The sequence below is a fragment of the Lytechinus variegatus genome, chromosome 15 (assembly GCF_018143015.1).
Source record: "Lytechinus variegatus isolate NC3 chromosome 15, Lvar_3.0, whole genome shotgun sequence".
Taxonomy (NCBI): Eukaryota; Metazoa; Echinodermata; class Echinoidea; order Temnopleuroida; family Toxopneustidae; genus Lytechinus; species Lytechinus variegatus.
In genome coordinates this window covers 9261852-9289463 of record NC_054754.1, presented here as the reverse complement: position 1 = coordinate 9289463, position 27612 = coordinate 9261852, and the positions used below count along the sequence as shown (strand labels likewise).

The following is a 27612-nucleotide window of genomic DNA, read 5'->3' as shown; positions in this document are numbered from 1 at the left end:
TAGCCTTCCAATTTCTTTCAGATTTTTTGTTTGGTACTTGCAAAGTTGAAGGTTATTTGGTGAATTAAAGATCAGATGTGATCAGTTTGTTGTTTGTGAAAATTTCATACGTTATTAAATTGAAATTTAATGCATGAGCGATCATGAATTGCAATTTTTAGTCCAGCTTTATCATGTGGATCATAACAATGTGTTCATGACAGTCAGGAGAAGAGGGGGTAATATGACTTAGGTAGGTGAAGTAAGTTGATGGGCTAAAGGTCAACAGAACATTTAGCAACCCCTCCCTCCATCTCTACTCCCTCCCCCCACTTCTCTCCTCCTGAGAGACTAAGCTTGGCTAGGCTGGGCAGGGATTAGCCATACATTTTTTTGAGAGGTTAGTCCTTTGGAACTTACAAAGCTACAAGGGTGTTATGCTATTCATGAGTGAGATAAGTTTTGGTTTTAATAGGCAAATTTCATGAATTACTAAATTGAAATGTAATGCATGAGTGAACAGGAATTGTAATTTTAGTGTAGCATATTCATCTTGTGGACATCAGAAGTGTGTTCGTGAGAGTCAGAGTAATGTGATGGTACATGTACCTGTTACAAGCAAGAGGGCGAGATATGCTAAGACTTGGTTAAAAGGGCATTCCTCTTCTTTTTGTCCTTTTACAAATTAAAAGTCATATGTACCCTCCCTTCTTCACCTCCATTTCCCAGCCCCCCTCTCTCTTTGTCTCACCTCCTGGATTGTAGCCTTTTCAAAACTTAACTGCCAAGTGACCGGTGGCTGATGGTCAGTTTGAATGATTACCAAAAAATTTAATGATGATGATTAATGAAATAATTTATTGGAAAAAATGAATGTTTGATTGATCACATTGCACATTGAATGAGTTGATTTACTGATAAATTGTTGATTAAATGATTGATAGGAAAAAATTGATGCCCTAATTCATAATTAATCATTAAACCAACATTCTGCTCTGGACTTCATGCGTACATGAGAATAGCCATCAGTCTCTCAACCGGAGGGGAGGCCGGGAAAGAGGGAGGGGGCGGGGGCTGAATGTTCTGTTGACCCTTATTTCATCAACCTACTTCTCCCACTTAAGCCCTATCTCACCCCCTATTCTCCCGACTGGCCGACTCCCATGAACACATTGCTGAGATCCCCATGATAAAGTTGAAATGCTGCCCCAAAAGAGATCCAAATGATAAAGTTGAAATGCTGCCCCGAAATTGTAATTTGTGTTCACTCATGCATTAAAGTTCAATTTAATAACTTATAAAATTTGGTTAAGTTATCAAAACTGATCAAGGTTGATCATTAATTTATCACAACGCCCTTAACTTTGCAAGTTCGAAAGGATTTGCCTCACAACAACTGAAATAAATTGGAAGGCTAATTCCAGCCCACCCTAAATTTCATACCCTTTGTTTCAGTGGGCAGTGCTCGCTCAAGCATGAATAGTTTTCCAACTTTTTGGTGTCATTTGAAAATTGACTTCATTGGCTTTCCATATATGTGGGTCTTCTTCCCCAAAGTGCTAGATTTTTTATTTGGCGGCCATTTCAAAAGTGTATAGTTTTTTTTGGGACGCGCTGCATATAGCTTAACAGGTGGAACATTTTTGTATTGAATTTGTTGCCTTATCTGGCAGAATCAGCTTTACTCCCTGCACAGAAGTTATACAAGCAAGACATATGGGTTAATTGATATAGATAATGGAAGCTCTAAGCTCAAATTTATGGCAAATTATGCTGCAAGTGTAAATCCATGTTAGAGCATAAGAACACCAGAACTAACATTGAGGCTTTCATGATTCCCTGCAAGTAGTCTTTCAAGTCAAAATGTAAGTTAAAATGAAATCATTTTCTGTTCATTTTGTATAATTTACATGTCACTGTCACAAGAGCCTATTAATTTTAGAGATGAATGAAAAAAAAAGTTATAATCAACTTACCTCTTATTTAATCAATGTCATATGCTCAAGACTATTTTGAATGTGATTAATTATTAAGAACTTTAATTGTTTGAGGATAAGAATGATTAACTTTGACTCTTAAAATTGGAAAGGGCATTTTGAGGAAATGCTAATTACGTAGAAGCCCTATTTTTCCATTACCAGAAAATATGTGGACCGGCCATGTTTATTATTCAGAGAACAGGTTTAAAAATCTCTTTTGAACTTTATTATTTTGTATGTTGAATATTCCATAGGCCTATAATTACACTTTTGGATAAGAAACATCAGTAACAAACTTAATCAACAAAGCAGACAATGAATAAAGACTGAAGGGCACCCTTTTGTGTTTAAGACTGTTCCTCCCATGCAATGATTATTATTTTGCTATGTTGATTCTTTTTATGATGTATGTTAAAAGTTTCATAGAGATAGAATTTACAACCAATCAATAAACAGATCTTTATGCCTATTTGATGAATGAAATCACAATTTTTCTGCATTGTCATTTGTCTGGCTTTCCAGTAATTTGTTAGAGAGTCTTTTCTGTAGTCACAAATTAAATGTCCTTGAGTTTACTTTAGTATTCAGTAATTAAAGTAAAAAAATTATGTGTAAGGTATAAATGCATGTTTCTGGTTGGTCGATTATCAAGTTGCATTTCGGCCATCAGATGGTAAAACGGTCTAACTAAAAAAAATGACTTTTTGGGATATTATTATGTCTTGTTTTTAGAGGAGATTTCCTTCAGATAAAACAGTCTTTGATTAAGCCAATTGTCTGTAATATCGTAGACGAAAACCTTTTAAACTTCTTAATTGTGATTTTTTTAGTTGGACCAGACCAGTTTACCTCAGGCCATTTTAAGTAATATCATTTGCCGGTTTTCTACCTAAACTTTTAGGCTGTTCTGCATGTTCACTTCATGAAAAACAGAACAGTATTTAGAAGATAGACCACTTTAATCTATAAGATAAGACTGTAAAAGTGGTTTAACTAGAAAATAGACCTTTTTACCATAGTATGTCAATAGTGTTCATGGTCTATTTAGAAGATTTTACCATCTTAGGATGTGTAGTATGAGTGTATACATGTAACATTTTACTATCTGACGGCCGATTTGATTGAAAGCTCTTTTAGCAACATGCCCCTACTGATTTTTTGTTTCAACCCTACAAATGACTGAGCTATTTTGATGCCTAAGAAGATGGGGGGGGGGCAAAAAGACAAATATTTAAAGATGAAAATGGACACACATGTTTCACATGGCATAGTAATTTGAAAATAAAATTGAAAATGAAATTGTTCAAAAAATTTAATTTCATAACTAATTAATCTTCACATAACTACATTTCAAGAATAAAGATATATTCTATACATTCGAAATATCAGCATTTCTTGTAATATAACATTGTACTCTGAGTAATTCCTTACCATGGAATGTGTGATAAAATGTATGTGGAAAATTGTTTTCAGTTTTGGGCAAAGCCTTACTTGAGCTGCAGCAGAAATTTCTTCCTTCTCTTGAGTAACTTGGGCAATGGCAGCTGAGGTTTGTTGTAGCGTTTCCATGTCTCTAAGTTCTATCTGACGGATGTTGGCAATAATTGATTCTCTTGCCTGCAAAATAAATATCACGCTGTATGGTTAATCTGATAACAAAACAAAAATATCAAAACGTTCAACCACATGTTTTTTTTATGGTCTGTTTTCGTTTGTTGGTTAAATCTCCTGTTCATTCATGCATATTCTCCTGGAGAGTCTTTCATGAAATAAATAGTCTGTGATTTTCACACTGTTATAAGCTACTGAAATCCTTGCATCTGATTGGCTCTAAACAAAAATAAGTCAGGGAAAATTGCTGACATGATACTTCATGAAATATTTCCTGATTTTGATGAGTGCAAGCCTCAAAGATGTAGCATGTTTTCATTCACCTTTTGTATCATCTTTAAAAAAATTTATATTTGACAGAATCTTTCTTTTGAATGTTTTTAACCAAAAAAAAATGTGGTTATCCATTGCATGAACAACATAGGTTGTTGTAATAGCAACAAAACACATAATTGGCCTTGGTTTCTGTCGCAGTTAAATGAATTCATGTTAGCTTGACATGAAAGTAAACTGTATATCAGCTTTAAATGTTTTCATTGATATTCACTTTAAATGTTTTCATTGATATTCACTTTAAATGTTTTCATTGATATTCACTTAGAATTGAAAGCAAAGTTTGATTGGTTGAAGAAGCTTCAATGATTTTGGAGTGATTCAGTAAAATGGCAATGTGATCATTGAGGGTAAGGAGGGATGAAGCAAGTTCATACAGATTCAAATTAATGAACATGCATCAATCACCAAACAAGCTGTTCGTCTGTGCACTGTAGGATAAGCTTCAAGTATTACCTTGTTAAAGCCTGTGTATAGCTTTGGTAAAGGGTCAATAATGTGATTGATAATCGAATATCATCTAATATGACAGTCTTACTGAAGCGTAGAGACCGTTAGATATTTTTCCAACTGCACTTCTCTGAGAAAATTTCAAATATTCAAATCTTGGATATATAGCGCCCTCTCTCGGCAATGCTTGTTTTAAATTAAAAAATGGGCATTCAAGCACTTATCTTACAAATTTAGTGATTAGATATCTAAAAGTTATAGACAAAGAACATATCTTGAAAGTTTCAGCCCATTCCATGATTTGGAATAGGATTTAATTGAAAGACAAAAAAACACAGATATTTTAATTTGATCGGGTGACCCGATCAAGTTAAATTTCCATATAAAATCGCAAAATTTATCCTGTAAAACACATTTTCATTTCATATCCTCCACATCATAACTGTTATAGGGCATATCCATTCATATTAGCTAGCAATGAATTGGAATAGTGATAGGTGCATTTTGGTGGATTTACCAAAACTATACACAAGCTTTAAAGGTGAATTTATAATATTGATGATCATTATAAATATAATGATGATAATAATAATGATGCTACTGTCACACCAACAAAACCATCCAAGTGGTATATCATTGGAAAAAGCATATCAGGGGGAAGGTTGTTTCATAAAGCTGTTCATAATATAAGAGCTACTTCATGAAGAACTTGTGACCCTTTCTTCGGAACCACATTAACACCAATGAAAATCTAGGGTGTATCATTTGCTACCAGAAATGATCACCATCTGTTTATAAAGTAGCTCATAACTTACAAAAAGCTTTATGTCTGGAGTCACTGGAGTAAATCCTTGCATCACACCTAGTGTTCGGGGGGATGATCTATTGCTCCATGCCCCCCCCCCCCCATTTGAATAGCATGATGTCAGAGATTTACACTCGTGTCTGGAAGCCAATACCGCTGTTGTGACTTAGGCATAAAGCGATATACAATTTTTTTTTTCATACTTCTGCTCTCTTTGTCTTCTTCTCTTCCAAGAAGCCACTTTCCTCCTCCTGCTCTTCCTCCGTGGCACTTGCAGCTTCGTCAGCGTCATGCTCGGCCTCCGCGTTGAGTAAAGACGTGAGCGTATACACCAACTGTGTTGCACTCTGAGTGTCCCCGGTTTCTAGTAGACTTGAGAGGGCGCTCTCTTCACCAGACGCCATCGCCAGGATGGTGTCTGTCACAGTTTTGTCAGGTTGGCTTGTGTCTACTTCTGGTTCTCTTACCTGTGGTTGATATAGTCATTCAATCCAAAGACTGCATGTAAATTACATGTGCACGATGTACAAGATATTTCATTAAATGCTCCCATGTTCTTAAAAATTAAACGCAAAGAAATGGAACTAGAATATAACCTTGTATCACATATCAGGCTATAGCAAAGTTCTCACACAAGTATCAATGAAATTTATTTTATTTTTTCTCTCACAAATTTTGATAAACATTGAGTTAAGTAAACCTTGCTTATTGCCAGTAGTACCAACATGTAAATATAGCTTAAAATAGTTCTAAGCCAGAGCTGCCAAGTTGTATTTTGCATTTTCAGTATTCTTATCCCCCAAAATCAGTATTTTGACAAAAAAATCTGTATTTTTACCATGTGATAAATATGCATGCATTTTGGCAAAGTTTGATCACTTAATTATTTTACGCCCCACACCGTCGCACACGAGACCAAAGCTTCTGTCTCTGTATTTTGGTTGTTCCGTTGAACTGCGTTGGCTCTGTCAATACTTAGACTGAAGAATTTGGAGGCCTGGACGTACAGACAACGTACATGTATTAGCAGTAACGTTAGATCTAACATTCGACGGAAACCTGATTTTCCGATCGTTTTTTGCACATAAAATCATAAAATGTCACATTATGAAAAAGAAATTGCATCCATATTTACGGAAAAATGTATGAAATTCAGAAATATCGTACCTTAGACCGCAGTTACCGCTAATTCCTTTCAAATGATAATCGAAACATCGTCATCTTCGATCCTTTCGTCGGTCAACGTAAGTTGCCATCTTGGATGACGTCATCATCCTTATAGACGTATTTACCAGTCGCAATATATCGCGATTTGAGCCGCTGCTTTGAGCTTGTAAACTACGAACGTGTGTGTGCTCGGAACTTATCACCCGCATTGATTCGCCAGGATATCGAAAATTCTAATCGGAAAGCCTTGATGAAAGCACAACTCATTCAACGTAGAGGGCAGCAACACACGGCTGCCATTTTTTCATCTCGCCCGAAAGCTCTCAGATGCTTCGTGGGGCGAACAATACCTTTTCTTCTCTAATTTTTTTTTCCTGTATTTTATCATGAAAAAGCGTACTGCCGTATTTTAATTGATTTCCGTATGAAATACGGAAAAATCGTACTACTTGGCAGCTCTGCAAGCTGATGCTTACTCTGTATGTACTATTTAGTGTTGAAAGTTTGCAAGCCTACTAATAATATTTGATTATTTATCATATTTGTTTAATAATATATGTATTTAAAATTATTGAACTTTTTTTCCATTTATATAAAATGGGCTCCTTGGTGCATAAGTACAAATAACATGAATATAAGATAATTCATAACTGAAAATCCATCAAATTTGATGGCCTCCTTCTGACATTTTCTATTGCTTTAATGGTTTAAATGCATGAAGCGTCTGGTTACAATGAACATTCCAACAAATATAGAACAACTGATACCTTTACAGCAACTGAAGTGCTGATGCTAGCCCCATAGGTATCAGATACCTTGATGGAAATGTCAACTTGAAAATCCCGGCTTGCTGTACCAACAGGTAGGAAAGTCGGAGGAATATGCGGATCCACACCAAAATATATCAAGGTACCTTGATTAGAAATAAATTTTGTAAAGAATAAATGGCCATGTCAAAATCCAGTGTTTAAGGGATAATATCATTCTGTATTTTTAAAAAGGAGTTACCATTCTTTGTTTAAAAACTCTTCTTCGTTCAGTTCAGCATAACATTTTTACATGCTTGAATCATAGCTCTTTTCACACATGTGGCCCAAAAATAATGAGGTTAATTTTCTAAGTTTGCAAAGCATAATAAAAGGGACTACTGTCTGTAATGCAGTTTCAGTAATTAATTTTTATTATCATTATCATTTATCACATTCCCATTAATTAAATCAGAATAAGTAAATTGTAAAGTATAATGTGTGTTTTACTTTATACAGTGAGCAGTTGTATTACCGACTGGCTTAGTACATGTATTACCAAACATGCACATTATATGAGTCAGAAAATAATTTCATATGCTCAAAACTTTGTAACATCCTTCCTAAGGGAACTTGGATAGAAAGATGATGAAAAAATGGTCACCATTTTCAAAGCCTTTATATTCTCAATATAATGGAATATTGTAAAAATAGCTTGTTAGTAATTTTGTTGTATTCTCAACTTTTCCACAGAAAAGACACGTTTGGTGAAATGATACCATTTACAAATGACCAAAATATTTCACATGCGGAGAGGAGTGCAATTAGAAGCAGATATCGTAACAAAGACCAACGATTTCTGCAATATTTTACAAATATCTTGTAGATATCTGTGTGATTACGGTTAAAGTTTGATGAATTTTATGAGAATATCGTGTTTGATACGACTGAATTCATGAAAAAAGTTCGGTAATACGATCCACTACCATACCTGTTGTTGAAGAATCATGGAAGGAGCTAACCCCCGTTTTAGTCTCGGAACCCATCAACGCTCTGACCTCATAGCTCAACGGTTCATCATCATCCACAAATCCCTGACAGAGTATTGTAAAATGAGTCTGCAGAACCACACCCTCGGTGGGTGACGCACTGCAGGTTCCAAGCTCAGGAGGCGAGTTGGATTTGAAGGCATACTCTGCAAAAGTCTGGGTACCGCTCCAACTGTATACTGATGAAATAGGAAAGAAAGGAAATCAACCAGGGGAGCATTACAACAAATAGACAATCAGTGATTTCTGTTGACATTTTCTTACAAGCTACTGAAATCCTAGAATCTGTTTGGGTCAGAGAAACTTTGTTATTGAAACCAATAGCAAAATTTTTTCTAACTCCCCTATAGGCCACTGCTCAGTGCATTTCACATATTTTTTTGTCTGCAAGGATCACCCAGTTCTAATAGAAGGGTAGAATGAAATCTGGGAAGATTGGTTTTCATATACTATAGGGGAATAATATTGATGCTGTCATCAATCCTTTTTTGTGCTCTGAAACTTTTGTATAACCATGTTATAAATATCTATTATTATCATCATCATTATTATTATCATTATTATGTTCACCATGATTTTTATCATTATGGATAATTAGAGGTATGATACAGGTTGGTTTCGTCATTGAGATACTCCCCCTTTTTTCATCAATCTTGTGCATTAAATAAGAATTTAACAAGATACACTGTAGCTTCAATAGATAAGCATTGTTTTGAAAGTACTTATACATGTACAACACACTTACCAAGCACTTTCAGGGTGTACTCCTCGGATCCTCCAAATGTATGAGCCCGGATAGCAAGGTAGGCATTGGTCCTTCTCGTAGTGGTGTCTTCATACCATGAAAGAGACTGCTTGCTGTTGTTGGAAGAGGCCGGGATTAGAGACCAGGAATAGCGGGGTCTAGTCTGCAGCGTACAGTCTTCGCACTTGGCGGTGAGGACAAGCCGCTCGGAAGGATTGAGACTGAAGCGACAGTTTGTTATGCACCTATACATGTATATGGAATATTGTCGGAATGGAACATGCTTAATTGTCACACTGGAACCAATGATTGTCAGATTTCATGTTACTTCATGTATATATCACCATAACACCTTTAAAACAAGCTTTGAATATTAAACAGTGAGTAAATCTTTCAGAGATTGCCACAGTAGTATTGTGAACTTGGGGTGAATAATACCATCAAGACGCCTGGCGATGAATAGTAACTACAAATAGACTTGAATAAGATGGTTGACTGGTGCCAAGCATGGGGGATGAGGTTTTATCCATCAAAATGTAATACTATGAGGATCACTCGAAAGGGGAAGCCTGACCTTATCAAATACTAGTACACAATGATGGGAACTAGACTGGAAGATAAAAGAGAATGTCCAGTACTTGGAATCCAGCTCCAACATGACCTTCACTGGAATAAACATACACAACATGCTACTACAAAAGCGAAGGGTGCTGAACTTCATTAAGAGAAATTTCTACCATTGTGCACCCTCCATCAAAGAAAAGTTGTACACTTCTCATGTTAGACCCAACCTAGAGTATACCATTGCATCATGGGACCCCTACACAAAGAATAATATAGATAGTATAGATAGAGTCCCAAATAGAGCGGCTAGATTTGTCTCTAACATGTACAGACATGACACTAGCATCAGTGCCATCCTTAGGACTCAGAATGGGCCCCGCTCCGTGAAAGAAGGAAGTGTCATCGCCTAAGTTGCCTCTTCAAAATCCTGAATGGCCAACTGGACATAGATCAGGCCAACTTCATAAAACCGAAGCCATCAAGAGGCAGAAGAGGACACACCTGACAATTCCAACAGCAGCGCACATATGTAAGCACACAAACTTAGACTCATTTGCCAATTCCTTCTTTATCTGAACTATCAACCAGTGGAATGGCCTTCTACCACAAACTGTATACCAGCCATCAATGACAACTTTAAAAAATGCCCTCCGAAAGACCCAATAATTCACAAAAAACTTGACCATACTCTCCGGCATACCTCCAGTTAAAACTCTTCTGTATTTCGGAGGAACATCATACCAAGTAAATTTGACATCCAATACATCACTACATCAGGGGCTATATCACCTGCATTGATACTGCAGAAATAAACTTTGAATGTCTTGCAAATCAGGGCATTTTGCCGTTACTAAACCAACGTTTTGAAAGATGGAGAAGTTTACCCACATGCTGGAGTCCCCAAAACTTCTATTGTCTGATGATTATTCAGGGATGCCACTAAATGTCCTCCAAAAACCCTGATATCTTTAGCAGACAGGGGCAGTGTCCTAGGACAGAGACAGCTCCCTATAACATGTAGAAAAAGAGTTTCTCTAATTAAACAATATACCCACAATGACATTTAATTGATGGTTTTCTGGGTAAATTTTGCAATAATTCTCCAAAATCAAATGCTATCCCCTGAAATGGTAAATAGTAGTGAACACAATCTCTGATTGTGTTTGTAACATGATGCTTAGTTATTCAGTGAGAGTCAAGTGTATCTTACAATGAAAACAACTCAGAATGTACAATGAAATAAAACTAAAGAATTGGCCTATTTCAGCATTATATAGCAGGGGACATTGCATGGTACCGCACGGTGGATAGTGGAGAGGCAGCAGCGATTCTAACCCATCCTGAGAAAAGACAGATCCCTCGGACAATCACACTGTTTTGGTTCTTCAGTTTTTGTTTGTGTGTGTGTGTTTTTCAAAAGTGGCTTCTTACCTCTTGTGAGCAGAGACACTTTTTGCCAGCTGAAGCATACTTCAGTTGCTTTTTGCACCAAATACACAAAAGCAACACCGGATTGGTTTATCTTGCGAACATATTCTGACGTAAAATCTCCATTGTTATCTTTATCCTCCCGCCATGGCCAGTTCCATTTGTTCTTAATGTTTAGTTCCAATGCCTTGATATTGTCCGTCCTCTTTATCACTTTTGTTTTCATCTTGGCTGTTTATGTATTTCCCCAAAAATATGTCAAATTCAATGGAAAAGTCTGATGATAGTTCACAAAAAATATCTAGTAAGAAAAATTGAGCCGAGCCCCTTTGTACACTTTGCACTTGCGACGCACCAAATACGGTCGCAAATCACATGACAAGTTAGTGCGATGCTGAGCAACAGTCTATATCGCTGCCCCCGGCGGGGATGGCAGACGGTGACCGGTTGATTAGTGATGGTTTGGAGAGGTAATTTATGGTAAGCACTAGTACATGTACGTCCATTGATCAGCGCGTGCGTGTATACATCTCTCATTCGGTCAATCAACATACAGAGCAATCGAGAGAGAGGGGGATAGATAGGAGGGATATTCCAACTTTTTTTAATACAGAAAACAGGAAAAGTCTGAAACCCAGAAATAAGACTCGCATTAGTATGATGGGAGAGGGAGTACCTAGGAGAGACTAGATCTCTAGTAATGTATAGATTAGGGAACCTGATTACCCAAAACTGCTCAATGTTGGCTATTGACAATCGTATTCATTGAGATTGGAACAGTGTGTTTTTATCAAATTAATTTGTGACAAGCGGCAGAATTTAGCCAAAGGAATGACACCCCATTAAACCCTCATTTTCATGTTATTTATTAATAACAAAATTCAAGACAAGGTGCCTTACCTTTCCTAAATTTCCAAACTCACTTTAATAAGTATGGTAGGGGTTCTCTTGTTAATACTGAAATGGTACATCCATTTTGGTTTTTACCATTTTAATTTTTTAGCATGCTATCCGGGGTAGATATTAACATACTATACAAAAATAATGTACAAAGACTCAACACAAATGTATAATTTGGGACCAATTTATGAAATCAATGAAGTAATTAATTTGTTTTGATATCAATGATAATTTATGCTGTTTTTATGTGAGGTTTCTTAAGTAGATGTGAACATACCCTATGCAAACATAGGGTATGTCATACTCAGTGCCAGCTATGTCGACGAATGCATTAATGCAATTCCTAAGATTTCCTTCTCATTTATGATCCCACTCATATTTGTTAATTAAAATGTTTTATGATATTTAATCTGACTTTTAGGTGAATTCCTTACTTTATAAGTATGGTAGGGGGATCCCCTGGAAGGACTGGAATGGTTTGCTCTGCCTGTGCAGTTCCTCTACCATGCTTGGACACCACCAACCTAAAGACATGGGTCTGGTTCCCCTCGAGGGTCTCTCCAGGAATGGTCAATATTGGCTCGCTGCTTGATTGCATGAGGAAACCATCATGGAGACACCCACCATTACCTAATAGTAAATAAATGATAAAAATAATAATGAAATTGACAGCTGGATTTACAAAGCGTTTTTTACCAAGGATACAAAGTACAATATTCATTAACTTTGCTGTAGATCAAACTAATGCTTCATAAACAGCGCCTAATGCATTCAATGAATTTACCCTACCCAGTACCCATTCACCTCACCTGTGAGTTTCAGCACCTTGTAGGCATTTGTGGGATTTGAACCCGCAACCCTCATTTTGTGAGATGAAAGTACAAACCACTTGACAACAGCTGTGACTGTGTTTGTTAGATGTACATGTATATCAAAATTCAAATGGGAATTTCACCCCATCACATTTGTATCAATGTGGCTGTGATAATTAAAGGGAACAAAAGGGGATATGAACCTATGAAGAAAGAATATCAGATAGTCAGAAGTATGGATGAATGGATTTTGAAAAGGAAAAAAAAACATGCTAACAACTGCCTGCTACTCCATACATTTACAGTGTAGCTTTCAATTGGAAGACGTAATGTAAGTTTTAAATACTGGTCCAAACTTTATTAACATATTGAATATGATATGAAGGTGCACTATTACATGACGTCATACAATTTTGGACCTTTTTAAATAAAACTTCACATTTAATAATGAAGTTTTTTTTTATTTTGATGTGTTTGTTATGCTGCTATCTGTAGAAGATGTAAACATAGCATTCAATGAATATGCGAATAGTGTCATGCTTATACATCCATTTGGGCTAATGTAGTATGGAATAACAGACTTGGCTTTGAAGTTAAACTTGGAGGGAGAAAAAATATGCATAAATGTTCAGTATAAACTATGCCACTTTAAATATTGAAGGGTGCTATCTAAAGAAGATATTAATATACTAAACAATAAAGTAATATTTAAAGTAATATTGATGTCATACTGTTCCACATTATTCATGATATTGTGTACTATGTGGTTACTGCATAACTGCAATAACCACATTTTGTCCATCATTAAATTTTTCACACTATCTGGGGTAGATGTTAACATACTCTACAAAAAATTCTTTGCAAGGCTGAACATTAATAAATTGTTTTCATGCCGATTTACACACATGAAATTAATCAATTATGGTGGTAATTATTTAGTTTAATATCAATTATTAGTGATGCCTTGGTTAACATACATACTACATGTATGTATTTTAATTATACATCATGCAAAAATCACTTTTACATCATACACCATGCAATTACAAATACTGCCATTTACCATTTCAAACGACATGAACCTCCTTGATATAGGAAAGGTAAATGAATTTTAAAATTTTACAGAAAAAAAATATGATGTAATTTCCTCAGATACAGATGTTGCTTCAATGTGATACTGTTATCTAAACTAGATGTAGACACATTCTAAATATGTCATGGAAAGTTTCACTTGAATAACCACAATTTGGATTTTATATGAATATAAATTATGCCAGTATCATGTGCAGCATTTATTTAGAAGCGAAAAATAATGATATGTATTAAATTCACATATTATTTGTTATAACTTTAATAAAAGTGGAGGATAAGAGCATCCTTTTTTCTAGCCAGGTTGCTTCTTGCTTGTGTTTCTGGTTTATTTTTCATTTGTATATTGAGCATAAACTCATTTTCCATTTTGAATGGACTTTGGCTGCACTGGACAAGCACTGCTATTGGCATTCTGTTCTTTCAACATACATTACCATGTTGTATTCCATACAGACCTGATGGTTCATTTACAAGTAGAAGCAGGTCATCATTTGATGGGTATGTCTCATTAGACCTTCGGCAGAACCAGCTGAATAAAAGATCACTTTGACTTCCATCGTAGTCGGGGTCATTGGACAGTGAACCATCCAAAACAATGTTATGACTCCAGCCTGTATAAAAATGAAAAGTTAATGTGACAGGTGATTAATATGTAAACATACTCTAAACCAATATTAATGTGTCAATCTCCTTGGTGCTCAGGTTAAAAGGGTTTTATAGTCAAATATTTTTTTTTTTGGGGGGGGTAAATAGGACTAAGTTATCAAATTTGATCACAATAACAATGAAGGTGTAGTAACTAAAATCTAATCTGATGTAATGGAGGCTAGAAGTCAAGGATGCTAACTTGGCTCCTAGCTGACCAGGCTCCCTATGGGGATGACAATCCTAGCTTGTATCTGTACGGGCTGTGAAGGGGGAACCCTGTTTCAGTCCCAGGAGCAAGTTTTGTCACATTATTTAGTTATAGTTTATTCTGTGGCAGTCACAGGCCACTTTTCATCGGTTCATGATGGCAACATCAGACCAAAAGAACAATGTAAAATAAAACTGTATTATTGGGCCTCTTTAATAAAGCTGAAATATACTTCAAGATACTCACCAACAGCTCTTGTGCTACCTCCATCGATGAAAGCAAATAGAGGAGACTCTACCACTCTGATGTATGTCTGATCATCCTTGTTAACACCAATAGATCCATCTCTCAATAAAACTGTGACATGGAGTCTGAACACATAAGTTCCATATTCCAAAGTGAATGCAGGCACATAGAGTGTGGTGAGATTTGTGCTGATAGCACCTGGTAGCTGATAAGCATTCTCATCCACTGGCACGGTGAATATTTCAGTTAGCTTGAATACCAGCCACTGGTAACTGGTACTAGCGGCCAGTGCGCAGTCCACATTAACCTCTGCGGCAAACTGAAGACGTTTATGACGATGATACTGTTTTGCCGAACTGTAGCTGCTGTCACCGTCCAAGATATGCATGTTGGGCAGCAAGCAGAGGGACTCTTGGACAAACGCATCAGAAGTTGCATGCCTTGAAGACACCGCATCTGAAGCAGAACCAGTGGCTGTGTATGATCCAGCTGCAATGTAACTGTGCTCGACTATGACTGAAAAGTATTCCTTGGGATTGAATGGCAAGTCAAGGTCTGGAGGAATGTGCATGGTGACGTTCTCTTGGATCCGTGGTTCAGGAAGAGTTTCGGAAGTGCCGTCTCCATAATCAATGGCAAACACCGAGTTCCAACCAAGCTTGTTAGCAAATACAACAAATGTTATTGGATTTGACTCCATGACTGGTCCATTGTTGATGAGATATACTGCAGTAATACTCTCAAGGATAATGATACTTGTGTTTGCTCTGTCACTGGAAAAGGCATTTGTGGTAAAGACCTCAATGTTGTATATCCCTTCTGCAACAAATGTGTATTCTATCATTGGTTGTGTAGAGTTGAAGAGGTGTCCTCCTATGTTCCATTCACATAACTCTATGGTCCCCTTCACCGGCTGGGCATTCAATGTCACAGGAAATTCAATAGGTAGAATGGTAGCCAAGGTCCCATCTTCGCCTTGATTTGATAAAATCAAATTATTTTGGGAGAATGATAAGCTTAAATGCTTGAGTAATGCTCCAGTCACAACAACCCACTCAACTCCAAACAAATCAATCAGATACAACTCATACAAAGATTCGTGTAATTTGATTGGTTGAAAGCCATTTAATATTTATCCATTTTGTGCTGCACACAAATTTTATTTTCCATTGCACAGCGACCGTGCATTTTTTATATTTCTGTTGCACAGTGAGCTCTCTCCCTCTGTGTGTACCACTAAGCATGTGTGTGTGTATGTACATTTTGCATGTGTCTGTGTGTTTGCTCGCATCAAAGTAAGCGCATTTTAAACAATGCTCACTGTGCGCATCTACATTCATGAATCAAAGTGCGTCACAAAAGAATGACAAGTGGAATGCCTCTGGCCGTCTCACCTGCATCACGCGGTTCAATATAGCAGCAGTGCTGACTTTGAATACTACTCTAACTCGCACAAGATGTTCAGTGATACATGGTTATTCTTATGTCCACTTTTTATGAACTAGACCAATAAACTTACAGAGATATGATGGTGATTCAACAAAAAACCCCAACATGGCCAAAGTTCATTGACCTTACATGACCTTCGACCTTGATCATGTGACCTGAAACTCGAACAGGATATTCAGTGATACTTGATTACTCTTATGTACAAGTTTCATGAATCAGATCCATAAACTTTCAAAGTTATGATGGTAATTCAACAGATACACCCAATTCGGCCAAAGTTCATTGACCTTTGACCTTGGTCATGTGACCTGAAATGCGCACAGGATGTTCAGTGATACTTGATTACTCTAATGTCCAAGTTTAATGAACTAGACCAATAAACTTTCAAAGTTATGATGGTAATTCAACAGATACCCCCGATTCGGCCAAAGTTCATTGACCCTAAATGACCTTTGACCTTAATCATGAGACCTGAAACTTGCACAAAATTTTCAGTGATGCTTGATTACTATTGTGTCCAAGTTTCATGAATCAGATCCATAAACTTTCAAAGTTATGATGGGAATTCAACAGATATCCCCAATTCGGCCAAAGTTCATTGACCCTAAATGACCTTTGACCTTGGTCATGTGACGTGAAACTCATGTAGGATGTTCAGTGATACTTGATTAACCTAATGTCCAAGTTTCATGAACTAGGTCCATATATTTTCTAAGTTATGATGACATTTCAAAAACTTAACCTCAGGTTAAGATTTCGATGTTGATTCCTCCAACATGGTCTAAGTTCATTGACCCTAAATGACCTTTGACCTTGGTCATGTGACATGAAACTCTAATAGGATGTTCAGTAATACTTGATTAACCTTATGGCCAAGTTTTATTAACTAGGTCCATATACTTTCTAAGTTATGACGTCATTTCAAAAACTTAACCTCAGGTTAAGATTTGATGTTGACGCCGCCGCCGCCGTCGCCGCCGTCGGAAAAGCGGCGCCTATAGTCTCACTTTGCTTCGCAGGTGAGACAAAAAATGCTTTCATACATGGGGAAAATAATCATGTTACCAGAGCAACGATTTGCCAGAAAAAGGCAAATATAATCTATTACCATCTTCTTTTTTCATATTTTTCCTCTTCCATTTTGTCAATTACCATGCTATAGAAGATTTGTTTAATGCATGTCTTCATTCGTCCATTATGTGACCTATCCACTCTCGTTGAGGCTGTGTTCAACCCAGGAATTGAACAGAGCCTCAACTCGAGTGAGGATAGATCACATAGTGAACTCATGTGCATGCATCATTTGTATAATACTGTATAAGCTGTTATTTTCGCGGGGGTTTTATTTTCGCAGATTTCGCGAATTGCCGATCGGCCACGAATTTTACAACACGCAAAAATATTGACACATTTCTTAGTCAGTGCCAATGCCCCCAACAGCAAAGATTTGCTATTGAAAACATCCTGCCTAGTGAGAAAATGGAGATATGCACCTCTATATGTACAAAAAATAAGGCTTAGAAAGTACACTTAGTGATTAAAAAAGTTAGCTAGAATTTCACTTTTTTTAATGTCTCAAACAAAATCAGAGCCTAACTTATTTTCTAACATTATTTTATCAATATTTATACACTCACTGTAATATTAAAATGTATTTTCCATGAAACAATTTGATTTTATTGTCATCTGATTGACTCTATACACAGATAATGGTAGCTATTTGCATACTCATTGATATTAATAAGTCACATGACCAGAATTTTTAGGGTGAAGATTCTGTTCACAAAATTCTACAATTTTGCACTTTTACCAACTTTTGAATAATTAATCAAACAAAACACAAATTCCAGATTGCTTAACCCTATTAGATCCTGTGGCATGATGATTTTTTAGATCTAAAGGCTAAAAGAGTGAAATTCAAGCCACCTTTTCCATAATTTGTAACTGTTTTTACAGGGACATATTTATGTACAAATGACATATCAGCATGACTTTGAGGAGTAAAGATTTACACATGATTTGCACTGGATTTACTTCTTTGAAATGCTGTGGAAGTGTTTCGTACATCTTCCGATCGCGATGTCGGGACCCCCGCGATTCGCGAAAAATTCTGTACGCGAAAATAACAGCTTTTACATTATGTCAAAGATGATAAGTTTTTGTTGGTCTGGAGTCAATTTGTCTGATGTGACTATAATGGTGATGATTTTTATTTCAAAGCATATATTAGAAGGAAAATATTATTTTATGCAATGATGCAGAACTTTGCTTTGACTTTGCTCCGGTTGATTTTTTTTTTTTGCCAATGCTAATTGTAAATGCACATGTGTACCTACTGAGAAAGTAAAGGTGATTACAATCTTAAGAATATTTAGTTGCTGATGTCTGACACAAATATTCTAGCAAACCCTGTATGTAGGTTACACCTAAACATGTATGTTTATCTGCTGCTTTTAAAACATGCATATTCATGAATTTGATGCAAACAAAAAAACCTGCATGTTGATATCAGGGGATTCCCTTTTTGTACGCATTCTTGATTTGTTAAAAATACCTTACCTGACAAACTTTCAATTGTGACCTCTTCAATGTCTTCCAATACAGCAACATAAAATTTTCGATCAACGCTGCTGACATAGTTGTAGAGAAAAAGCTGGACTGTGTAAAGACCTGGGACAGCATACATGTGGTTGAAAGTCAAATTTCTGTAGTCTGGCTCATAGGGACCCGGTTGCCAGGATTCTGAAAATTGAAGGTAGGCCGACACGAGGATGGTAAAATTTAGGTGGCTTAAAATTGTCTTACCCATGCAGCCCCTCCTCCTTGAATTATTTTTTTTAAACATAAGAACAAATCTTGACTACTTTACAGAGTTGCAAGAGAATTTCTAAACAAAGGCTAAATGATCAAGGGTATTATGTTTCTTTTTTGCTTATTGCAGCAAGGCAAACAAAAAGATTGCTTTCCATAATCTATCCAACCCTAGCAAAAATTGCTTTGCTTTTTAAGTGTTGGTGAAAAATAAATCTTCATATTCATGCATATATGTGCAAGGCTCTACATGTATAGGCAAAGAGTATCAATTGCACGCACATAAGAAAAAAAATGCATGCATGTATTTCTCATATCTTAAAAATTAGAATGAATAACAAAATACTGACACACTGACTAAAAAAAACTATTTTAAAGATATACACTACGTGTATGAAGGGTACCATGATATTTGCTGTGGTGACAGATGCTTCAATGAAAAATCTGTGTGTTAAGCCAAGCATGAAAAAACTCCAAAACAAAATAAACCCTAATCATTAACTTTACATTATCTGAAACCAAAACTCTATTACAATCCTGACTCTAACCCTATGCCCTATAAGAAGTAAATGTTGCCCGAGCAAATGTTGTTTCACCATATGAAATATTGCAGGCTTTCCACAGTTCCATGAGATTAAATCAATTTAGTTACACTCCTTTGTAAGACAGTGCCCTGTTTACATGCTATTGACTTTTTAAGATTCATGTGTTTAATCATAACACTTTAGGAACCAACTGCCTCTTGAGTAAATAGCGTAATTAGAATTTTCAACACTAATCAGGTTAAAAGCAAGTAATTTGTGACAAATCTAGCCAAAAAATAAATACCAGCCTACCAACCTGAACTTCCATCTCCATAGTCTATGTGACCATAAATATCTGTAGGTATTCCATCACTTGTATAGTTCACAAACATCTCAAGAGTGTCTTCAAAAGGATAGTGAAGCGGTGTATTCATGAATATGTCCATTGTAGTGACAGGATTTTCGACAATGACCGTCGTAGTCTCGGTAGCCTCATTGATCTCGTGGTAAATGGTTGCTCTCAGAGTGTAATTTCCTGGGTTCAAAAATGCAAGACAGATTTTTTATCATCCATTGTATACACAGGTACTCTCAAAAACTTCTACAAATATGTAGCTTGACACATTTCTTTACTGTAGAATAACTACCCTCTTTCTAGAGGGGATAAAACTCCCAACAGAACCTATTTGCAAGAAACTGTTTACAAAGTACAAAGTGAATGTGTGAGATTACGATACAATAAAAATGATAATCATGTGTGTTTACAAAACTTCAAAAGCACATTTCTTTAATGATGTAGACTGACATTAATGTGAAAATTAAGTGTAAGCATGGCATTTGCTATGCATCATTCAATTTGAATCATATTTTGAAAGACAATCATGAAAGTAACAATAAAGCCCCTCCCCCCAAAAAAATAAATACTTATACTAGTAGTAGCAAAAATTTCTCGCTAAGAAATTTACATGTATAAACAGGAAATTAACACTGAAATCAGAATAAAAAAATAAGACAGTATTTATATTACCTGGTCTAAAAATATACAACCATACTTCATCAACTTCATATGGCGTTCTAGCTTGTCGGTAGGAATCAAAATAGAATTCTAGTTGATATGTATCTACATTATAGGCACTCCACTCGATGAGAGCCGGCCAACCAGACTCAGCAGCAACAGACCCGATGAAAGGCTGACCAGTCTCTACAATAGTCTCGCTAACATAAAACACCAACCCGGTCACCTGGTGAATAACATTTATAAATCTTAGAGCAAAAATGTATTTCATTATGTACTACATGGTTTTTTATATCAAACTTTATAGGGATGGTGTGAGGTATACCGGTTGAGGCAGTCTCTTTTTCTTACAAAGTTGAACAAATACAGCGGCAAAAATTACTTTTGAGAGGTCCCTCAAAAAGGGTTATACAATAATGCAGCATATTCACGTGCGCATGTACATATACAATGTTGGGTTGAGGTATATCGTTTTATTAACAAGTTGGGTTATCTTGCAATAAAAATGTTCTGCACACATCCCCCTTCCCAATGAATGGGAATGGTTATGATATAAAACATAAAAATGCAATATCAAATTTCCTTTTGTAGAATTGAAGTCCCAATTTTTCCAAGCACTTTCAGTATTACATCTCGTAACATTTTCAATTTTAAACTTTTAGCAGTCTGACTTATTAGCAGAATATTTTCAAAAAATTATAGATTTTTGTCTGATGCTCAAAGACATAAAAATCAAACTTATCTTTGTCATATACATATAGATTATTTTAAATTGCCCTGGTTACCTCCTGAAAAAAAATTAAAATCCCTTCAAATTCATATGAACAATACATGTACAATGGACTTACGAGTTCCACAAACTTGATTTGAGACTCACAATACACTGCTGTACTGTTAAACTCACTGTAAACAGTAACAGAAACATTGTGTTCTCCCAAGCCGATAATGTTTTGAAGCTCCATGGGAAATGGCAGGGTGTCCATGGGGACTGCATAAAGGTCATTGTTTTCCAATATTCCATGGGAGAATCCCTGATCAAAGACTGGGTATCCATCAAGCTCCATGTAATAGTACAATGGATCTGGAAAGTCATGGTAATAGAAGACCAACAGGTCTGACTCTCCGAGAATGTAAATGTCATAGTCGTAGGTGAGATTCACACTTCTGTAGGTACATAATTCATAGTGGATCTGATTATAGACCAAAACTTCTGAGAAGTAGCCTTCCAGTTGGCCGTCCATACAGCATATTGTTATGATGTTGTAAGCAGCGGGTTCGGTATAGGTGTGGGTTAGATCTTCCTGAAGATCATTGGCATATGTGAGGTAGATGGTGCTGTCATTGAAGTCCCAGGAGCATTCCAAGCTTTCGTATAATGTGAAGTTTGTCCAAAAAGTGATGTTGAATTTCTCATTCACTTCTATCAGAGAAGGGGTGCCCACTGTGAACAAATCTGAGGTTGAAAGTAAAAGTGACAAAAATTAAGAATATAAAATATTATTACCTTACTACCTACCGGTATACAAGGCATTTTAGCAGATAAATAAAAGTCATATTTTGCTTGATACTTTTAATCCGAGACCAACAAATGTAAACGTTTGCCATGTTACCCTCCCCAGTCTTTCCCCATAGGAATCCTGTACAAAATAGAGGGCACTAATGGCCATGTTTTTGCAAGTACACTTGAGCAGTAAGAGCTGATTTTGATCACTAATTTCAGTATATGAGAAATCTGGCTGGAACCAGTTTATGAACCAACGTATTGTACATAATGCGCGGCACGGCTAGTGCATACACAAACCCAAGCGCAAGATTTCTAAGCATTAAGTGTATGTACGCACCATGCATGCAGGGTTCCCAGCTTTTCAAGAAAACAAAATTCCCTGATTTTGCCCTGATGAAGTTTAACAATTCCCTGATAACTATTTATATTTTGAATTTGTTGCAATGAATTACATGTATTTTCAGTATAAAAAAATAATGGAAAACTAATTAGTTAAAGTACTATTGCACAGACAATGTACATGTACCGTATATGTAATTGCCTCCCTTCTCCCCATACAGCCATCCTTTCCTCACCTTTAATATACAGAAAGAGGTTGATTCAAGGCAATCCTACATGTAGTACTACATGTATGTTAAAGACACCATAACAGAGTCAAACTGGATGATCAATTTTTCTGATTTTTCCCTCATTTAAAACCCTGGCATGATGTGGGACTGCAAGGTAACAATGTACATGTATGTCACAATTGCTTATTATTAAGAGTTACTTTGCTAAATTTGTGAATAACCTGAAATCAGAAGTAGTGATAAGCAAACAGGCATTTGAATATAGCTTAAATCACACATTGTTCAGCCCTAGATGATAATAATATTGTCTGGCTCTTCATTTGGGAAACATCAAATATGTTGCCCTTAAAGAACCACATTGCCCTTGTCTAAAGATTTGGGCCAATATGATTGTTGCGGCAACATATTTGGTGTTCCCCTCAAGGCCAGTCTCAATTATAGATAATTATCAGACATTATTGATGAACGTATTGGTACTGTTAAAATAAAAGTGTGCCGGGTTTTTTTTGGGGGGGTCTATGAGTAGATATTGGGTGTATAGAGAATTGAATCAATCAAAAGACTGTCTATTATAAAGCTTTGGTAGGTGTTGTTAATCTGAATCGACAGTATATTGGACAATCATCCAATATTCTAATCTTACAAGGATGTAATAATTTATTCTATTCTTTGTGAAAATTTAAACTTCAGATTTGACAATATCTATTAAGCTCCCTTTCTCAGTAATATTTTTTATTTATATTTTCCCCCACACTTGAAAAAAAATAATGTTTTGTTAAAAATCCTGTGTCTTGTGAAAGCCCATTTCATCAACAAATAAAGGAGTGGAAAATGTCACCATAGAGTGTCTGCAAAATTCACTTGCACATGCTCAGCCAGAAATTTCCATGAAGTTTGATTACCGGTACTGAAAATGACGAAAACAAAGTTTGTGAATCATTGCATCCACATTCTATATGGGGGTTGGGTTTAATGTAGATTCGAATTTGAGATTATTTTTCTTTTGATATTGAATACCCCCCCCCAAAAAAAAGTAATAATAATTAGACCAATTCTAATAATAAATGATACTATGCATTAAACAAAATAATTAAATGATTACCATAAATATAATAAATGAAAAATAAATAAATGATTACATGAAATAAAATGACTGAATTGATATAAGAATAAATCATACTCAAGTTAACAAACAAGCAAACAAAATAGCTTTAACCCATTGACCCTGCATACTGCAGAATACACTGCAGTATATCATCTCAAAACTGTTTTAAGATCTACTGTAGATAACAACAGTAAGGGACTTAAATCAGTAGATATATTCCTCAGACTACAATATAAAGATATATAAAGATCTGATATGCATGCAAAGGGTGTAAAAGCATGTGGCAAAGAGTTTTCCATGGACCCTTCAATGATATCGATATTAAGACTTTGAGATTTATTTCAAGTAGGCCTATGCATTAAAGATAAGATACCATTTTCAAGTGACCAAAGCATTCACATGCAGGACGGGGTGTGATTGGACTGATCATTGACACTGGAATCTGTTTTAGAACAAAAATAAAATTAATTTGAAGGAAAAAAAAGGATTATTTTTAGGACCTAATGTGATATAAAGTTAAAGCCTAGACTAGACTCTAGCCTAGGCCTAGATTTAACGTTAGGCAAGTCTAACAGTAGACCAAAAGCTTCAGTCGCTGTATTTTGGTTGTTCCGCCGAACTGAGTTGGCTCACTCACCAATACATACGGTACCGTACTAGTAAAATGTCAGAAATTGTTGAATAAATCCCCAGAAACAATGGTTATTCCTGTCTAGTCTAACACTGTTAGACTAGACAGTTACTGTTACTGTTAGTAACAGTAGACTAGGCCTAGGTCTACAATACATGTAGATCTAAGTTCTCACATAGATCTATATTGTAAATTAGATCTAGATCTATCATCAGATCTACAAATCTATGTTAGATCTAACGTTACTTGACCAACGTTAGTCAGATTAGATCTAACTTAGTCTTAATTCCTAACGTTAGAGACTAACTTTAGCGTTAGATCTGACTAAGGTAAGGCCTAGAATAGATCTAAGTAACTTGACAGTCCCAGTTAACGTTCCTAGACCTAGATTTTGTGAGTGCCTAACTTAGGGCCTACACCCCTAGTGTGGAATGTTTATAAATTTTATGAGACTATGAGTGTTTCATATGATTGAATTTATGAAGAGCTTTAGTTTGGGGGAACCCGGCCGAAGGCGAAGTCCACCTCCGTGCTCTGCCTCTGGCCGCTCTGCCGTGCTGTCAGGCCCAGTGTGAGGGTCTGTATGCGTTAACGTACGGGACCAGTGATCATTAACCCCCGGCCCTTATTGGCTTAACCCAGGGAACTCCAGCCCAGGATCGTACGTGCAATTTGGCATACTCACCTGACAAGTGTGAAGTAGGCCTATGGTCAAAGTAATTCTCCGAATAGGCCTAAATAGTTAAAACCAGAGCTACCAAGTCTCACGCATTGTGCGTGAGACTCACGCATTTAGGGTCCGTCTCACGATCTCACGCATGGCACCCATTTTTCTCACGCATTGGGACCCGACAGAAAAAATAGAGAAAAAGTAGCATTATTCGCTAGATTATACGACTGGCCAGCCGCCTTCGCGTCTTGCCCGGCACGCGAGACGAATCGAGAGTGCAGTCAGCGCACAGCAGTACGTGATACGATGAATTGCATGCGTGCATCGCATGGTTTTGTAGTATGGATCGATATCATGATGAAGCAGATATCTCATGCGCGCGCGCCTTTTGGCGACGTACGAGTGCAAGTACTGGCCGCGCGCGCGCAGAGACGCCGAGTCATGAAAATCTCACGCATAACATTTTTTTGAACTTGGCATCTCTGTAAAACAGAAATCAAGCACTTACCACGATTATATGGATGAAGGTCTAACGAGTGGCAGTTTTTCTGACATCTGGGGCTGGGCACAGACTGGAACCTCAAAAAACGAAAAGTTCTCTCCTTCTAAGTGCCCCCGTCTCGATCGGCCATTTTGTTACAATTCATAACAAAAATGGCCGATCGAGATGTGGGTAGGAGAGAACTTTTCGTTTTTTGAGGTTCCAGTCTGTGCCCAGATGTCAGAAAAACTGCCACTCGTTAGACCATCATCCATATAATCGTGGTAAGTGCTTCATTTCTGTTTTAACTATTTGTTCGGAGAATTATTTTGACCATACTTCACGCTTGTCAGGTGAGTATGCCAAATTGCACGTACGATCCTGGGCTCCCGCCCGCTACGCGGGCGGAAGTTCCCTGGGTTACCGGCCCTGCGCGGCTGTGCTGCTGTGAGTGTGACACATCTGACTAAATTATAAATAGTAAAAAAAAAGTTATGGGTTTTCAGATTATCCAACATCTAAACTTACTCTCATCTGCTCTTACACTCGTACCAGTCATTGCAATGTGAGATGTAATAATTAAGAAGACAAACTTCCACTTTAATACAGTCACGGCCATGATTAATATCCAGATTTTCTCACTTTGTCGTTCAGGCATGAAAACTTGGTTCATCAGCAGCAGACGATTTTCGATATCTATTACCGGTATCATATCGATACAATGGCCATAGCAACATACCCAATGGGAGGTAATTTGATTTTTTATTGTAACTATTGGGACAGGAGTGTGAATATTAAGCTACCTACCTTCTATCGAAGTTTAATAGAAACATGGACGGATATGAAAAACTATGTTAAAGCAATGGGAGGTAATTTGATTTTTATTTTAACTATTGGGACAAGAGTGTGAATATTAAGCTACCTACCTTCTATCGAAGTTTAATAGAAACATGGACGGATATGAAAAATTATGTTAAAGCAGAAGAGAATTACAAGGGAAATGAAATTTTGTATAACAATAAATATATTCAGCTGGATGGCAAAACATTATTTGATGAAAATTTGTTTTTGAAATATATATATCGGCTTCACCATATTTGTGATAAAAAAGGGTTATTGAAAAAGGATGCTTATTTTATTTTAAAGGGTTTAAGTAAAGAAGAAATTACAAAAATTTGAAAAATATATTCAATAATTCCTCATGAATGGAAAAGAAACGTTCAGCCGGAAAGGAAGTCTATCCACTGTGGCCTCAGCCTAGAAATAGTATTTACAAAGAAAGTTTATAAATTTGAAGAAATAAATGCAAAAATGGTTTATAAAAGTCAAATAAGCAATAATGTAGAAATTAGCTCTGCTTTTTATAACTTAATGGAAGTTTATAATATAACAGTTAAGGAAGTGGAAAAGATTTTTGTTCGGCCAAGGTTGTGCACATTAGTTAGCAAATTGAGAGAGTTTCAGTTTAAATTATTGTATAGAATAGTCTATACGAACCATCTACACAGATTCAAACGTCGGATAAATGTGTTGTGTTCATATTGTAATACTTTAGAAGAAACATACCAACATCTATTTTTTTAGTGTAATATAATTAAACGACTGTGGGCCGGAGAAATGTGCTGATAAATTAAACTTACCGTTTCTTAGGAGAATATCTTGGAAACAAATTCATATTGGAATAAATGGGACTAATGTAAAAACAGAACAATTATTAAACCACATTATAATTTTGATAAAATTCATGATCTTCCATGGTAGGGAAAAGGGGTTACCTCCAAATGTAAAGGAAATTAGAGATAAATTAATTGAAAATAAAAAAGAAGAGAAACGGCTTGCAACGGAAAGGGGAACCTTGGCATTTCATTTAAGAAAATGGGAGCACTTTGACGAATCAGCCTCACAGTCTTCCACCACTTAGTTAGGTTTTTTTTTCTTTATTACCATTATTATTATTCTTTATTTGTAGTTTATGGGGGTAGGGGGGTTAAGTGTAGCTAAGGGTCTGGCTTTAAGTTGTGTGTATGTTTTTTATTAATATAACTTCCTCATTAATCAGTTTGATTGAAGATACTATGGAGAATCTTAACT

The 27612-nt window shown here is 36.3% G+C and overlaps 1 protein-coding gene across 1 annotated transcript in view; it reads right to left on the bottom strand.

Moving 5' to 3' along the window:
- Positions 1-26163, bottom strand: part of LOC121428609 (polycystic kidney disease protein 1-like 2) — a 55314-nt gene extending 29151 nt beyond the window's left edge. The window contains exons 1-13 of the mRNA XM_041625369.1: positions 26050-26163; positions 21410-22014; positions 20574-20787; positions 19863-20081; positions 18771-18953; positions 14763-15737; positions 14116-14271; positions 12191-12386; positions 8865-9109; positions 8062-8298; positions 7092-7237; positions 5361-5624; positions 3450-3575 (exon numbers count right to left, since the gene is read on the bottom strand). Coding sequence (XP_041481303.1) covers positions 3450-3575; positions 5361-5624; positions 7092-7237; positions 8062-8298; positions 8865-9109; positions 12191-12386; positions 14116-14271; positions 14763-15737; positions 18771-18953; positions 19863-20081; positions 20574-20787; positions 21410-22014; positions 26050-26140 — 3657 coding nt within the window. The 5' untranslated portion in view covers positions 26141-26163. The remainder of the gene's footprint in view (positions 1-3449; positions 3576-5360; positions 5625-7091; positions 7238-8061; positions 8299-8864; positions 9110-12190; positions 12387-14115; positions 14272-14762; positions 15738-18770; positions 18954-19862; positions 20082-20573; positions 20788-21409; positions 22015-26049) is intronic.
- Between the last annotated feature and the right edge of the window lie 1449 nt (positions 26164-27612).